Genomic DNA, 17,294 nt, shown 5'->3' with positions numbered 1-17,294 from the left:
TAGGTGCTTATATGTTATACACCTACCTTCCGGAAAATATTGCGAATATGGCGTAACTGACTAAATGTACAAAATTCAAGTAACTGCAGGAAACTCAGAGGAGTAAACTAAATCAAAATGTATTTTAATGAATTTCGTATCAAAATACCTTACGATGTTTTTTTTTGCAATATCCATAATATAAAAATGCATTATAAAAATTGATCGTACTTGTTGTGATCAACTTCAAAGAACTTATAAATAAGCAAAATGAGCAAAATGAAAATCACTACATTATACAGACTAAAATCGAAACAAGAACGTCGAGACCACTGAGCCCATGTTTAACCCCCACAGCTAACGACGGTTGTTAAATATGTACTTAGTCCGAGCCGAATTTTTGAATGGAAATTTGACAGGAAGTGGCATCATAACTGGTGAATATTGTTGTTGTTTCATAAAATGGCACATAAGGCGAACAAAATTTGACCACTTTTGAAAGATGAATTTTGGCTTGTTGTTTTACTTTGTTTGGCCCTATTCGTTTTTCGAGTGACCTTGCGAGTGACAAATATTTTTGTTTGCCCAGTACACCTTGGCCAAAATTTAATACAAGCTTAAGTGAGTGAAAAACTGCTATAGATTTGTCCACTTAACTCTCAAAAAGTTCCTTTTAAGTTACTTTTCTAATTACGTATTAACCCTTGGTATAAACGAAAAATGGCGAAACCTGAATCAGCACGTAAACACGGCAAATAGTAAAAGGTTATTCTTTAATTTGATATCGATTCAAAGCGCATAGTAATGGTTGAAACAATAAAAATGTGGAAAAAATATTCTTGCAGAGTTCTCGGAAAATTGATAAACACTTTTTGAAATGTGTCATTTAAAGTTATTCATATTGAACTATATTCTTGATTAAATCTTAACAAGAATTTAAATTGTCGCAGTAAAATTGGGTTGCATACACTGAACAAATAAATCACATATCCAATGGAAAATTTTCATTAGATTAGCTATATAAATATTATCGGATTTTTTAATGAAAAATTCTTCGTATCACATGAAATCAATGCGGTACATGAAAATGATTAGGAATTCACAAAATCTATGTGATATTCTAATATCGTTCAATGGAAACGCATAATAAAACAATCAGTATGAAAATCAGATATAAACAATGTGAAAACGTTTTTCAGTGTAGTAAATAAAACATTATTATTTTATATATAGCTCGATCTATAACCTAATCAAAAGAGCTAATTTTTCTGAATATCACGCGTTCCAATATCTTTGTTTTGATGGTCAAATCTAGCGTAACATGTGATAAGGGCCTAAGTCCAAAATGTAAACATTGAGAAATCTGCTTGAGAAGGTTTCCATGTATATTCATAAACCGTATTTAGAAGTCAAACACTGTATTAGTTACTTTTATGCAGCAAATGATGAGCATGACTGCTCCATACATGCTGTCTAGCGCCAAAAATAACATACTACATTGAAATTCGTTTAAAAATTAAATTTTCGAACAGTAATGGACATTGGCCCTTTTGAAAATTTTCATTGACTTGGGCACCAATACTTTGGCCCTTTGACAATAAGCAAATAACTTAGTCCCTAGTACATTGGCCCTATGAGCAACTATAAATTGACTTAGGCCCTTTTGAATTGAGCTAATTTTGAGTAAGAAGAAGTTAGTTTGCATTAGTTTTCTTATATTTTACGACGTAAAATTTACGTGATTATGCAAGAAAGAATCAGATTCAAATCAAAACCATGAAAAATATAAGTAACGTGCCAAAGGGCCGAAGTAAAGCTGAGGTCTAGTCCAACTTGGGTGCTTTTACTTCGACTTAGGCCCCAAAAGGAGCTATGAATTTACTTAGGCCTTTTGAAAAATCATCAAATAAGTCATGTTAAAATGGGTTTTTGGCGTAGATGAGGAAGTGTTTCGTTAGATTACGTGAAACTTGATAGGAATAACGGAAAATCTCGTTTGTTTACATTTTCGACTTAGGCCCTTATCACATGTTACGCTAGAAATAAACAAAACAGTTTTAATGAGCCATTTTACGAGACGTTTCGGGTCAGCTGATCGCTCATTTCATGAATGAAAATTTGACAGGAGGTTGCGCCCAAGCCCGTGAGTGTTAATATCAATATCAACACTGTTGTCGTTTCGTAAAATAGACTATAAAAGCGATGTTGACAACAATGCCTGTCAATGGGCTGAAAAAGGATGATGCCACCAAAAAGATGAAAAAAATCTCGCGCTTAGATACGGACGTATCTACAATGATCGATTTCTCTTCATCGACTTTCTCTTCCGTTAATAACTTGACCGGGAAATCGAGTTTGGTTTTTATTGTTATGGATGCTAGCCCTAGTCGTCCTCCACAGGACTACGCCGAGTGATCATCAGAACACTGCTAGTATTCCCCGGAATAATCCGAAGAGAAATCCACCATTGTAGATACGCCCGTATGATATTAAGCGCGAGAATTTTGGATTTTGATTCATTTACGGTGAAGATTCCGATAATACTGGAGCTCGATTTGAAAAGGTCGTATGTGCTTTTGTCGATTAAAAATTCGATCAGTTGGATTCGCTTATTATAGCAAAAACCGTTGAAATTGAACAAAGTTGATACATACAGCAGAATCATCACAAAACAGGCTTTCCGTTCCATCATTAAAAAAATCCCCAAAATATCTTCCCTATTGCTACAATAACTAAAATAAACTGATCGAATTTTATATCGACAAATGTACATACGACCTATTCAAATCGAGCTCCAGAATAGAATAATCTGGATAATCTTTAGAACCCAATAGGGCACTGCATGAACATATCTACTTCTCTTTCTCTTACAGAAATTTGGTAAACAACAAGGCCAAGAAACGTCAAAAACCCATACAAAATCAAAACAATGCAGTGCCCCATTCCGTTGTTTTCACATTTTTATTATCAGTTACGCCCTATTCACGAAATTCTCCGGAATTGTTCACTGCCAAATTCGTACATTTTTGTCTTACTGTTTTAAGATATTTTACTGACCTTTGCGCTGTCAATTCAAATGTCAGCACCACACTTAAACTTAAGAAACCGATTTACACCGATTTTAATCACTTAGAAGTATAATTTGCACACTTTTTCCAAAAAATTTCCTTCGCACAAAAAATCCTCTAACTGATGGCCATATTTTTCAATATGGCCTTGAAGTTTGTCGTGGAGAGTTGTGGAGAGCAGGGATTTGTGATCAAAGCACGCGAAAAAAAACTCACACAATATTGTGACGGTATTTTAATTTATTTAAATAAGGGAACGTTCAAAAATTACGTCCAACATTTGGGGGAGGGGGGGGGGGTCTAGAATAGTGTGACAGTGCGTGTTTTGGGTATAGGGAAATTGCGTGACAGAGGGGGGAGGGGGGGTCTAGAAATCCCGAAAAACGATGGACGTAATTTTTGAATCTTCCCTTAATAGTCTTCTTATTTTCTTTCTATGTACATTCAAGCCTGGGGCTGGGAGTGCGAACGACAAAGGGCAACAAAAACAGTGGTGACGTTACAATGACAACTATCTTGACAATTATTTGTGAAAAATCGGATAAAAACACATACTCGTTATTGATTGAAGCCCCCACTTAGGGAAGATTCAAAAATTACGTCCATCGTTTTTCGGGATTTCTAGACCCCCCCTCCCCCCTCTGTCACGCAATTTCCCTATACCCAAAACACGCACTGTCACACTATTCTAGACCCCCCCCCCCCCTCCCCCAAATGTTGGACGTAATTTTTGAACGTTCCCTTAATGGGAAGTGTATATATTACCTTACCAGCAGATGTTTACTTTACCATATAAACATTACCTCAAGGGTACCTTAAATCTGGGCAAACTCGGTTTTCATTTAATTAAATGGTGATTTTTATCATTGAATATTAATGAAAGTTTGTTATTCAAAATTTAACTAATATTCGTGCGCAATCGACTTGAACGAATTTAACGTGCAACCAAATTGTTAAAGACGCAGCCATTTAAAACGCAGCCAAAATGTGGAGAAATGCGAGGATGGCAGCAAAGGAAAAGTAAAAATATCATTATTTTTTGTCAAATTTGTTTTGATCCGGTAATTCGCGACTACGAAGGTTGATGAGCCGAGAAACACTCTTTCTTCCTACGGGGTTTCTTACGAGCGTATGTGTAAAAAATCAAACATTTTTTTTGTACTTTTACAGGTAAGTACACCACAATAATTCGCTGTTTTCAGTTTTGTCACCTCTGGTTGTTTTCGTTTAGGTGGTTTAGCAAAATGTCAAGTGTCCTATCCAACAAAGGCTCCAAGCAGCCTGGAGGAAAACATCCAGCTAACCAGGTTGGATTCTACCAATTCTACAAAGACGATCGGAGGCCCCTCCCGGCAAAGCCACAGCTCTATATCGATAAACAGTGAATACTGATTTACCGCATAACATGCAGTGAATATAATTAGATTGTCGTGTGCATCGGAGTTAGGCATAATTAGAAGGTGTCCATAAGATTGAGATCCATTGCCAATAGGGTCTGGGACCATTTGGGCAGGAGCACCTATTTTGGGCACTTGCTGCTATAACAGTCAATTTCAAACCAATTTACATGCATTTTTGTACATGGCTAGATACTGTGCGTATCTCACCGTGTCCTAAAAATCAAGTCAATTGGTTAAAAATTGACTGAGTTACAGCAGTAAGTGCCCAAAACAGGTGCTCCTGCCCAAACTGTCCCAGACTCTACTCGTCTATCTGACTCGTGCGTTTTGTAACTTGATGTATTGATGTAGTGTCGGCTCCCGGTATGTTTTTAAGGAAATAAGCAAATAAAGAACTAATTAAATCAAACTATTTGTTTATTAAAACTACATGATAGAAATAAGAACTCGCATAGTTTGTTATTTTATACTAAAAATCCATTTTTTAACATTTGCTTTTAGGAGGAAAGGACTTTTACAGATGTATAGGCAGATCATCGCAAAATAGATTTGCAATTTTCCGAGACGACCTTTATCAGCATTCCACTTAATTATGGAATCACTTCGAAAAGAATTATAATGCCAATTTTGGATATTGCATGATTTAGAAACACATGAATCAACAATATAGAAACTTTTTAAGATGTTGTAATACTGGTTTTATGAAAGCATTATTATGAGTTTAATCTTTTATGCATTAAACATTAATCAAAAACCGTGAAGGCACCATATTTGATATGGATAAAGAAATTTTGAATGCAAACCCCTGTTATATAAAATGAAAACTCAAGCGATTATGGCAGAATGTTGTACCGTAAAGTTAAACCATTAGCCCTCGATTGATCGCGCTGGGTAGAAAAGACGAGAAAAATAAGTTCAAAGTTGATTTACATATACCGTCAAGTCGCCATACACCGTGGGTCTATGAGGGTTTGGGGCGAATAAGGGCTGTTGTTTTACACCAATCCCATAAACACTGTTGGTACCGCTGTCAATTGCCTTCATTACACAGCGTAACAAAAATTAGCTTTTGGTCTGTCTCAAGAGCAAACTTATGTGTCTCTGACAGATTTTGGGCCGCTGAATCCAAATCCGGGCTCAGATTTGCTCCAACATGTCACAATTTTGAGCTATACCTCAATTTATATGGCAAAATATGCGATTTCGGGCTTTTTTGACTGCAAGTTATTAGCATGGAAATATCCTTCGGAGACACATAAGTTTGTTCTTGAGACAAAAATGTTGCGCTGTGTTATAAGTTAACATTAAAGTATTGTGCGTTTACTCTCTTTATGGACATGGCCGGTTATAAAGTATTCGTTCGGTCAAGTAGCCGTTTTCATATTACTCTCAATAATTGAATTGTCCAAACATGAACGTTAATGAATAGCGGGGTGCAGCATGCAACAGCATGCATGCACTAGGTATCGTGCATTTATTAAAATAAGCTCATTTCAAAGTCCCTCTTTTTATAAAACGGGCTACCTACTTGGAGGCCCTAAGGAAGTGACCGGTTGAATCCATATTTCGAGTAAATACACAATAATAACCACAAAACCACAAAAGTAGAAATTGTTTCACAAAATTTGGTATCAGAAGCTTCGTTCTATTTTGTTTAAAAATGATCGAAGCAACCTAGCAAAGCGAATTTTCTTCGTTTACAACTTCATGTCAATGTCAAGTATGTAATAACTTGCAAGATTTATTTAAAAAATCGAATGTTAAAATTTTTAATTTTTTCTAGGTATATGTATGGGGCAAGGTGAATAGAGACCATTATTCTTTTTAGGGTATCCATTTAAAAGTAGGAGTAATCGCACTTTATAGTTAAACATGCTTCGATAATGCAAAATACATGTGTACCTGATATGTGAATTTAATTGCTCCTTGGTGAAATAAAATCATTACTACTTTTATAACATTTTATAACATTTTGACATGGTGAAATAAAGTGCAAAACGATACATTATGGACGCAGTGATGTGTATCATTCTGGGCTTCATTTTTACTCATTTTCGAAGAATCCGAAGGTTTGCCGGCAAGGGTTGGAAGTCTGTGTGTGAGATCCAAACGAGGAAGATATATCTTCCTGGTACCTGGTACCAGGTCTTATAAGATTGTTTTCGAACACTGAAAATATTCTACACGTTCGAGCCACATGTTTCAAACATGAATTTTCACTACTTGGAAAACATTTGAATTTAACGTGTCAAACTAGTCATTGACATACTTTTCGAAATCATGTGTAAAACACGTTAGTTTGGCATCATAAATGTAAATTTTCTTAGTATATCAGTACCAGGTACCCAGTTTCGGGTCCCTATTCTTCAAAAAATAAAGTACACTCTAAAGAATTTTCACGTCCGATTTACGTGAAATATCACGTAGCTCATCCTTATTCACAAAATCTCAAAAGCTACCTGACATATGTAGCTATCACCCGATAATCACGGAGTATTCACCGTCCTGTTTGATCGAATCCACCTGACTTTCACGCCAATGGTTTGAATGCGTTTGTGTTAGTAAACTTGTGACTTGGAAGTTTCCGCGAAACGAAAGCTACGTGAATTTCAGGTGTGCAAATGGCGTCGAAAGTAAGTTGGTGCAGGAACCACGCCGTTTCAGAGCAAGTTGCTGCGAATATTAAACGGTAATTTAAATGTTTAAGGCAATATATGATTAATTATAAACAGTGTTGACTTTTATAATTTTCCATAGTTTCAGACTCGGTTTAAGGAGAAACTTCAGAGAATACAAACATGGCTGCCACAATGGCCGACTTGGTCCCCTACTCACGTTTTCATAAGCACAAATCTTGAAAATTTGTAAATAAATGCTCTCGATTTGTAAAAGCTGCCTCTTTTTGGAAGTGAGCAAAGCCAGGAAAAACAAGTGCGGCTTGGCTCGATGCTTTGTTCGTCAGATTTGTGCCTCTAAAGTTTGTATGAAAAATTGCAATGGGATTTCTTGATGTTTCACCTTAAGAAGCAGGTGTTAGGGGCTGTTAGTCTATATTGACGGTGACGGGAAACTATAGTTCAGCGAATATTTGGAACAGCTGGACTACGAAGATTTTGAGTCGAAACTTCTGGATTTGTTTGGAATTATCCAATCTTGGAGAGTACGAATCGTATGTAGGTGTAGATGTTTTAATTATTATGTTTGTAAATGCAGATTGAAAAACTCTGAATAAAAGACTGATAGAGAATTTTCTTAAATTGTTACATATATGTAGCAGCTTGTAGCGTATATGAGGAGTTAAGAGTTTTCACATCCCTAAAAAATGCAATGATGTATTTTACGGTAGCATATCATTTATGCTTTTTCCGCTCTTTTCATTGCATTTTGTAAGGATTAAAAATCTCTTGCCTCTTCAACACTGAGCGAAAAATTCACTTAAATTCTACTGGAAATCTAAAGTAGATTTTTTCCATCTAACTCAACATTTGAAACTTAAATGATTAGTAAGTGAAAATATTCTACTGAAAAAATCCAATAAAATTTAAGTGAAATTTTTCACTGCCAAATCATATAAATCTAAAATATTTTTTTATTATTATTTCACTAATTTTTGCTCTTATTATTATTAATATGAAGGTAAATTCAAAAATTTGGTTCATCTCCGTGCCATCAGAGACCACCAAATGATTCCCTTGACAAAGAGGAAACATCTGAATTCACAGAACATATTGCCATCATCACACTCATGCATGGTTCGTTAGTGATGGCTGACAACTATACGCGTCTATTTTGCATACTTTCGACTACAGTAAAATCCACTTGAAAACCATATACAATTTATAATACGATACAGTGCGAAATTTTCAATAACTTTCTATTGGAGATTCACTATACTTTCAAGCGGGTTTCACTTAACTCATATGAACTCACTGAAAAAATGTTTTTTGAACGGTTACTTGACTTTTTCCAGTGAAATCAAAATGAAATTTCCTCTCAGTGAAATACGTTGCAAGCTGGTACTGCTGCTTTATTTTCATACAAAAATCATGTAGAAATTACGTGAAATTTACGTAGAACTAATCTAATGTTCACGTAAAAGTTACCTGAAATTCCAATAGCACTCACGCACATTTCACGTTACCGGTACGTAAAATGAATGTCAAGTTTACCTGACTTATCTTGTCGATTAGCGAAGCTCAAATTTATCCAGCTACCTGTCATTCCGGTGAAGGTTACGTGAAAAATATGGTGGACGAAAACTACCTATCTTTTCACGTGAATCGGACGTGAAAATTTTTCAGAGTGTATGTTAAAACACACTTAACGCGGGCGAATTCGGTGATGTACATTAATTATAAGCGAACCATTTCCATTATCGATACATAAACACACCGTCAAACACGATCAAATCATGTGTAAAAGACAGTGGTTTAGAACCTATACTATTTAACATCTAATTCAAAAGAATTACACGTTAACATAGTTTGCCGTTTAAAACGATAAATTAACGTGTAAAAGAACATAAATGAGCCGTGCCGATTATTTTCAGTGAACTCCTTACTTAGGTTCTTAGGTTCTAAACCACTGTCTTTTACACATATGATCGTGTTTGACAGTATGTTTATGTATCGATAATGGAAATGGTTCGCCTATAATGTAATGTACATCCAAGCACGCCCGCGTTGAGTATGTCTCAGCATGCTTCATTTTTGGTGAACAGGAACCCGCAGCAGGGTTTCTGTACTGATATTCTAAGAAAGTTGACATTTATGATACCAAACTAACGTGTTTTACACATGATTTCGAGAAGTATATCTATGACTGGATTGACACGTTAAATTCAGATGCTTTACTTCACTACTTGGAAAGCATGTTCAATTCATGTTTGAAACATGTGGCTCAATTGTGTAGAATATTTTCAGTGTGCAGTATCCGCGATTAACTAGGTAAATGAGCCATTTTACGAAGTGACAACAATGTTGATGATGATATTGGTTTTCACGGGTTATTGGACGCAATCTCCTGTCAAAATTCATTCATAAAATCGGCTCGTAAAATGGACTATACCTATAGACGAGTGCACCGATGAACTGAATCATCGCGGTCCGAGAATTTTGACACTACAGCGGGGTCGCTTCTAATCAGAAGTGAAAGATTTCCAATCAGAATTGAACTACAGAGCACTGCATGAAATTCTCTGCTTCTCTTTCACTCTTACAGAAATTTTGTAAACAACAAGGCCAAGAAACGTCAAAATCCCACACAAAATCAAAACAGTGCAGTGCCCTATAGTGGTTTCGCAGCGCGGTATCACGAACTAGTGTTTGCATTAGTATGCAAATCTACTGGTTGAAAATATGCCCATTTGATTTTGCTGGGAACAGCTGATCTTTGTTTACTATTTTCAACCAGTAACTCAAGTGGTGTTCGTGTAATGCAGCGTGTACGTACACGCAACACTACTCAAAGCAGAAACCACTATAGGAACGTAATTTAAAACGAAAACCTTCGGCTGCCTCCCGTCCGTCACTTAGCATCGCCATCGCTATCGAACCATGAATGGCAGTGAGGTGGGGTGCTATGCTCGGTCAGCCTCCTCTACCCAGCCCATGCACTCGGGTGGATTTGGGTCGGCGTCGAAGCGCTAGGTATCCATGCCAGTTGTCCCATTTCGATGACATATTACTTTAGAGGGAGGGGGGCAATCGGTCGAACGACTGATTCGTCATTCCGAAGGGGCTGTTCATAAACCACGTATACCAAAGTTTGACCATTCAAAAATTTTGAAATTTGTATGGAGCGTAGACTTTGGCCAGACCCACCCCTCTTCCCCCATAAAGTCTACGTGGTTTATGAACGGTCCTAAAACACGATTTTTGAGAATTTGGGATTGGGACGGGCTAGATCCTGGATGATCTCACATGGTTCCCCTGTTAAAAAGGAAACTAATGAAGTATCAGGACATGTTGACATCATCACACTCATGCGTGGTTCGTTAGTGATGGACAACTTTAGGCTTTTTTTTGCTTATATGTATAGCACGTTAGCACCGCTCTTTCGTCGTCGTCTTTTCTCTCATATTCTCTCTTACTTTCGTTCTCGTGGTGTGCTGCGGGCTGCGGCGTCCGTCGTCGCGGTCGTCGCGCACCAACTTAAGCAGGCTGTTACACCTGTCGCTCGGGTGAAAAATGCTGGTCCGGATCACTAAATTGGCCATAATTCCGAAACGCCTTGACCGATCCGAATCATTTTCAATAGCAAACAATGCGGAAAAATTCCGGTTCGATTCGAGCTATAATCCGAAAAATCGGCCAATGGGAAGTGCCTTAAAAGTGAGTGAACTTATTTTGTTCACAGACACACATACATACACACATACAGACATCATCTCAATTCGTCGAACTGAGTTGATTGGTATATGTGACTTGACCCTCCGAGCCTCCTATCGAAAATTTTTTTTTGAGTGAACATATAGCCTTTCAGTTCACTTAGGTGAACGAGAAAGGCAAAAAACCCACAGAAATTTTCGAAATAATCCGTCGAAGGTTTTCCGTAAGAAATTCAGGAATTTCTAGGGTCTTTTCGAAAGGTATTTATGCAGAATTATGGAAAAAAATCCATGTATGGAATCATTAAATGAACTTTTGAGAAAACACCAGGAATTTCTAAGAATATTTCCAAATGAATCTAAGAAGGAATTTTCGACGAGCCTATCTGGGTCATATTACCCTAACATCCTACTAGGAGTGATGGAAGATTTTTCGAAAAAAAAAAATCTAAAGGGTTTTCTTTAAGATAACCAGGAGAAGTTTCAGAATAAATGTCTGAGGAAAGAAGTAGGGAAGTGGAACCATCTCGGCAGGGGTCCTATTTTGGGCATTTTTCTGCTATAACTCAGCCAACTCTGAACCAATTGACACAATTTTTGGAACGTAATGAGATACGTATAGTATCTAGCCGTGTACAAAATGTCAAGTTCATTGGTTTGGAATTGACTGACTTATAGCGAAGAGTGCCCAAAATACCGGCCGCTGCCCAAGTGGTTCACTACCCTAGATTAATTTTGAAAGAATCCGTCAAGGAATTTATTTGAAAATTCATGGATGAATTCCTGAACCAATTTTTGATGGAGCCCCTGGTGGAATTTCTAAAGCAATCACGTTTTTTAAATGGATCATATAGATAAATTCCAGAAAAAATCCCTGGTAGCATTTCTGAATGAATTTTTAAGATAATTTCTTAAAAAAAAACAAAAAATCTAAAAAAAATGAATTTTAAATTAGTCTCTGGATATATTTTTGAATCATTTCAGAAGGAGGATTTTCTGAAACTTGTTAGATTATCTGAATGATTTTTCTGAGAAATTCCTGAAGGAGTTTATTCCATGTTGAAAATTTCCGAATAAACCCTTCATTTTAATTACAAAAAAAAACAAATAACTCAAGGCATTTCTTCGGAAATTCATGAATTAAAAACTTCTGAAGGAATCTCTGGAGGAATGTATGAAAAATGTTGGAAGATTTTTTTCTTAAAACCTCAGATTTCCTGGAAAAAAAATTTAAAAAATATCCAGAAATTTTTTTGAAAGATTCCCTGGATGAAGCTCTGCAATGATTTGATGAGAATCCCTGGAGTAGGCCCCGAAAACAATCCTGGAAGAATTTCTGGAGCAATCATTGCAAGATGTTTAAAAATAAAGTGAAACATTTGATGATTTTTTTTTTATTTCAGAAATCTAGATGGTTTTCTGTTTGAATCCATAGATATATTCCTGAAAGAATCCTTGGTTGGGAAGTTTTAGAGGGGTGTTTTAGGAGAATTCAGGCCTGTGGGTTGGTTCCCTGCGGTTTGGAGAAGTTTTCGGTTGTCTAATGGGGGTTTTGATGTAGTTTCAACGCATTTATTGGGATTCAGTGGATGTCAAGGCCACTTACAAGAGTTAGGGGAGACTAGGGAGACTTGATCCCTTTTTCTTAATTTATCTGAAACTTTAAGAAAAAACACAAAACTAGATCCGATTTCCGTACAAAATGGCAGGTAACAATCTATTGCAAGTTAATACACAACAGAATGCCTTTAAATTATTGTTCAAGTTTTCAAAACTGTGTTTTATGGAGGCATGTCTTATGATGTATTTTTCAAAAATGGGTGACACTTGATTCCCCTTTGAGCACATGGTTTATTTAAAGGGAAAATAATTCCAGAGTCTTCCTATTCATTTTCTTTTCAAGTTTTCTTGTATTTTCGATGAATATGGAGTGTTCGAAATTGTAAGATTTCCTTAAATTTTTAAGGATATGCCGTATTTTCAAAATGGGGAGACTTGATCCCCCTTTTCTTGGTTTGTACCAAAGTTATAATTATCTGACACATTTTATCGTTGAATAGACTAGAATTCCAAGTAAATAGAGGCTTCCGAATAGAATTTTATTTTTCACATGTATAATGTGTATGTAATCCTCGAGGGATCAAGTTTCCCCATGTCACTGTTGTGTATACTAAGCTGAATTAATTAAAATATGTTAACAACAGCCTTATTTGAATAAATAAGTATGAAAGCATTTTATTTAAAGTATGTGCTGTGAAATTTTGACACGGTTTGGTTCAATTTTTCACAAAGTTATTGAGATTTTTCGGAATCACCTAAAAGATTTCTGAAGGACTGAAAACAAACCATCAGCCGTTAAAAAATAATGCAATGTACAATCGAAATCACTTGTAGCCAAAACATAGTCGTTTGTCCAAGGGTAGTTTTGGAAAAAAATATGCTAGAAGAAAAATGTTTTTGATTCCGAGCAAATATGGGGGGAACAAGTCTCCCCAGGGATCAAGTCTCCTCAGTCTCCCCTATAGAGGTATGCATACGTGTATCTTAGGGAGGGTTTCAAGGTGATTCGAGCGGCTTCAGTTGGTTTCAAGTTGTTCCGGTGTATTCAAGAGTCTTCTGGGTACGTTGGTGATGGTTTGAGATAAGTTTTAGGGTATCTCAACCCATTTAAGGTGAAGATATGACACTGTTGTAACGTCACGCTACTCATTCCCATTTTTAGCATACCTTTCCAATGAAAACTAACTGTTGGACAGGTTAAACTTATAGGAAATTTACAAGGCATCCGAATATGCAAAAATATTTGAATTTACGTCTAATTTACGCGTTATAGTGAAAAATCTGACCAAAAAGGCGTCAACACGTTGTAATGTCCCGGTAGAATTTGTCTACGAAGCGTATGCAACATGGCACACTTCAGTGGGCTAGACACGTAGTGCAAATGTTGGGAGAAATAATTACGAAGGCATCATTCAGCATCGAATTAGGTATGTACAGGCGAACATAGAGTAAGCCCAAAATCGACGAAGATGGTACTCTACTACACGCTTGGTGCTGGAACGAAGTAACTCTATAAGTTACACATATAAATTTGAATTGATTCAGCAAAGCATAACACTTAATTACATGAGTGAATATTTATCTGGCCACTTGATGCTCGCACCCTGTTTACAAAATGGTACTTTATTGTGCAGGAGAACGCAGAGCCACTGTCATTTAACAGAAGGGCCTCTTCACCAAGCCCTTGTAAATTACAATTAAAATAAATAAGTAGTATTTGATTAAAGTTTGTAAAATTAATTATGCGGAAAGAGTGCACGAATCATGGGTGGCCCAAATATGTACAAACTGAAAGCACTGCCTATATGGTGCACCCTCATGAGCATCCCTACCGATGATGATGGTGGTAATGATAATAATTGATTATGCAGATACAAGTGCGGTTAAACGGATCGATAATGCATTGGGTAATGACAATCAACAGCTACCACTCGTCCGGGGTCGGCTTTGGAGAGGATCAGTATCAATGTTGGCACGATACATGGTTATAAACAGCTATTGGATGACAATTAATACAAATGGCAAATGTATGCACCACTTAGTGTGTTTTAAATTTTTAATACGTAACACCAACATTTAAAAAGCGGGGTAAAGAGTTTTAATTGAACGTAAAATTTAACAACCAATTAAACAGAACGTGAAACTTTTGGAATTTTTACCGATCTTCAACCAAGTAGGATTGGGTATCAAATCAAAAGAATGGGCTCTGATTGAGAAGGATGAAAACCCACCAAAGGGTTCAACAAACAACGAAACGGCAGCCGAGCAAGAAGAAGTTAAAAAACAGCGTGTTGAAGACGGCGCGAAAAAATAAAAACACTTTTTGGCTTTGAAGAATGGGCTTCGAACCTGTCACTTGTTTGCTTGTTGGTTGTCTAATCGTGTGGGTGGGTTTAAATATACCTTTGGATCCGCCGCCGACGGCCGACGACGTGGCGGTGACGGTGCGTTTCGAGTTGTCGGTGCAGGTGTTGTAGTCTTCGGTGGTGCTTCCTTCCGAACCGGCACCGCCATCTCCGAGTAGGTCCTTGTCATCTAATCCTTTGAGTTTGGCGTGTTCGAAGCGAGGCGATGGAGCAACGGCCGTGGCAGGAGGCATCCGTGATGAGGAGGACGACGAGGGGGGAACCGTTGAAGTGACGGTAGATTGCTTGAAAAACTCGGGCGGATGGGTTTGATGCGGTGTTGCCGGTGCGCTTATGGGCGATTGGTCCTTCAGGTTTGATGGCACGATGCGTTCGTTGTTGTCTGGTGAGCTGAGGAAGATATGTTGTTTGTTAAACTAACAATTCCCTTGGCTAACTTTAAGTGGTTGAAGAGACACTTCATTCATTCATAATTGTTATTATTCATAATGATCAAACATTGTTAGACACAGAAAACAATGGTAATAACACGTCATTTGCATTTCATGTCAATCATGAAAATACCTAATATATCAGGTAAATTTATTGCATGTGATGTAATCATTCGGTTTCATGATGAATTGCATGGCATATAAGACAAGTTTACATGGGTTCAACAAAATGAATTACGGACACTGTTTTAGACCATCTCATTCTACAAAGTGCGCCATTTAGGTACATATGATATCAGTGTTTATAGTTCCACTGCTTAAAAATGCTATGAACATGTTGACAGGATATGGTAGTAAGTCACCTCGTGGAAGCGCAAGTACAATATATTTTACCCAACAGCGAATCAAGATAAATATCTCCCAATAAACCCATAAAGCCTCGGTAATGTACGCGGAAACTTTTCCGCAGTTTTTCCCCCAGACTTACCGATGAATAAGTGGTTCGATCTTGGAAAGCTGCTTCTGGTGTTGCTCGCTGCCGCGTCGTTTCGAAGGAGACAGCGGTCTCGACGGACGCCGAAGGGTGGCACTTTTGTGCATCTGCTTCTGCTGCTGCTGCAGCAGCAAGTCTCGCTCCTCTCGTTCGATGCTGAGCGAAGGAATCACGGCGATGGAAGGCGTCGGCTTCACGATACCGGTTGTCACCGCCACAGCCGTTGAGGGCGATGGGATTGTACCGTTGGCTGTGGTTGCGGTCGACGGATGTACTGAGAGTTGGGGAGCTAGAGACTGGATGCTTGTGGGGGACACGGTGCTCTGCGGTGTGGCCGTAACTGTCACCGGTAGTGGCGGGAGAGGCTGTTGAAGAGAAAATTAAAATCGCATTCATTAGTGGGATTTTGTGGTTAGTTTGAAACATTATGACGGGTTTTCCGCTCCTCGGAAAATGTTTGTTCAAGGCCAAATGTTATGATTAAAAACATTTTAGGCTTAGGGGAGAAAGAAGAAAAACACCACACCCTTGACCCCACCTAAGAAAAGTGATCAACCCCCCCCCCCCCCCCCAAACATTCAATGTTTCATCTCATTTTCATTATAACATCATTTCATTTATCTGACTATCCCTTCAGGACATTCGGGCTACTACCATTCGATCTAGAATCGAAGAATTCCTATAAATGGATTCATTTTCTTCCCTAAAAGGGTGAAGCCCCTAGGGAACTCCTTTTCAATAAACCACCCTATTATATAGCCAACAAACATGATCAAAGCTAAATCTGAAGCTTCCAGCTTCCCACAGACGAGCGTCTTGCGGTTGGCTCTCGATGTCATTCTTCGTGTTATCTCCGAAAAAGAGATTTCCTTGCCCTGGAGCAAGTATCGTACCACCACCACAGACCCACCAACAGACCGGCAACAATTAATTGGAAACAGAAATTATTAATTCCAGCATTCGTCGTTGCTTTGTGTGTAATCAATTTCCTGTCCCGGCGTACCCTTTGGGACCCCCTCTCTGGTAGTCGCATCCCACCCAGTCACTGGATCCCAATATCGCCCCCGGTATTTCTGACTTGTGGTGGTACTACTTCTGCTGCTGCTACTGCTGCGAAGGATCGAAGATGCGCATCATTCTTGTGGCAACCCCCATTCCGTCCATCCGCATTAGTGCAATGTCTGGCGTGAGAATGTGGTCCGGAGTCACGTTCGCATAGTCGTCGTAGGTATGTGGATCCGTTATTGGGACAAAGCGGATTCTCGGTACATGGTTGGTCGAACGAACGACAAAAGCACTGACTGCTGCTGCAGTCGTTCGCAGGGGGAACTCAATATAAATTCTAACAGATTGATTTACGAGCAAGATGGATGGGACCTGGGTGTTGGTTTATAGAACGAGTTGGCCGCTATTCTTCTGGGATTTGATTATGGCTGTGCTATTGTGACTAATGCGCAAAATTGTTTATTGTGGTGAGCATTTGAGTGCTTCTATTCAGGTCAGAAGTGCAGTTTGTTTTTCATGGCAGAAAATCACGGCCAAAGCTTTCAACAACATTTACATTTTTAAGAAGGATAGAAGGTTCATTTCGATTAACCAACTCTAGAAAAAAATGTAGAAAAAACACCCTACTGATTATTCCACTTAGCGGTGATGGTGCTTTCATCGT

General features: G+C 38.0%; 1 protein-coding gene across 8 annotated transcripts in view; it reads right to left on the bottom strand.

The window, feature by feature from the left end:
- Window positions 1-17,294, bottom strand: part of LOC109409200 (uncharacterized) — a 504,613-nt gene that overhangs the window by 166,525 nt on the left and 320,794 nt on the right. For 7 of the 8 annotated variants that reach the window (XM_062849689.1, XM_062849691.1, XM_062849695.1 and 4 more), the window contains 2 exons: window positions 15,620-15,990; window positions 14,685-15,091 (listed from right to left, as the gene is read on the bottom strand). In XM_062849689.1, the coding sequence (XP_062705673.1) occupies window positions 14,685-15,091; window positions 15,620-15,990 (778 nt within the window). The remainder of the gene's footprint in view (window positions 1-14,684; window positions 15,092-15,619; window positions 15,991-17,294) is intronic. The other variant, XM_062849690.1, reaches the window with a different exon arrangement.

The sequence above is a fragment of the Aedes albopictus genome, chromosome 2, assembly GCF_035046485.1.
Source record: "Aedes albopictus strain Foshan chromosome 2, AalbF5, whole genome shotgun sequence".
Classification (NCBI taxonomy): domain Eukaryota; kingdom Metazoa; phylum Arthropoda; class Insecta; order Diptera; family Culicidae; genus Aedes; species Aedes albopictus.
This window is presented reverse-complemented; position numbering and strand designations above follow the sequence as displayed.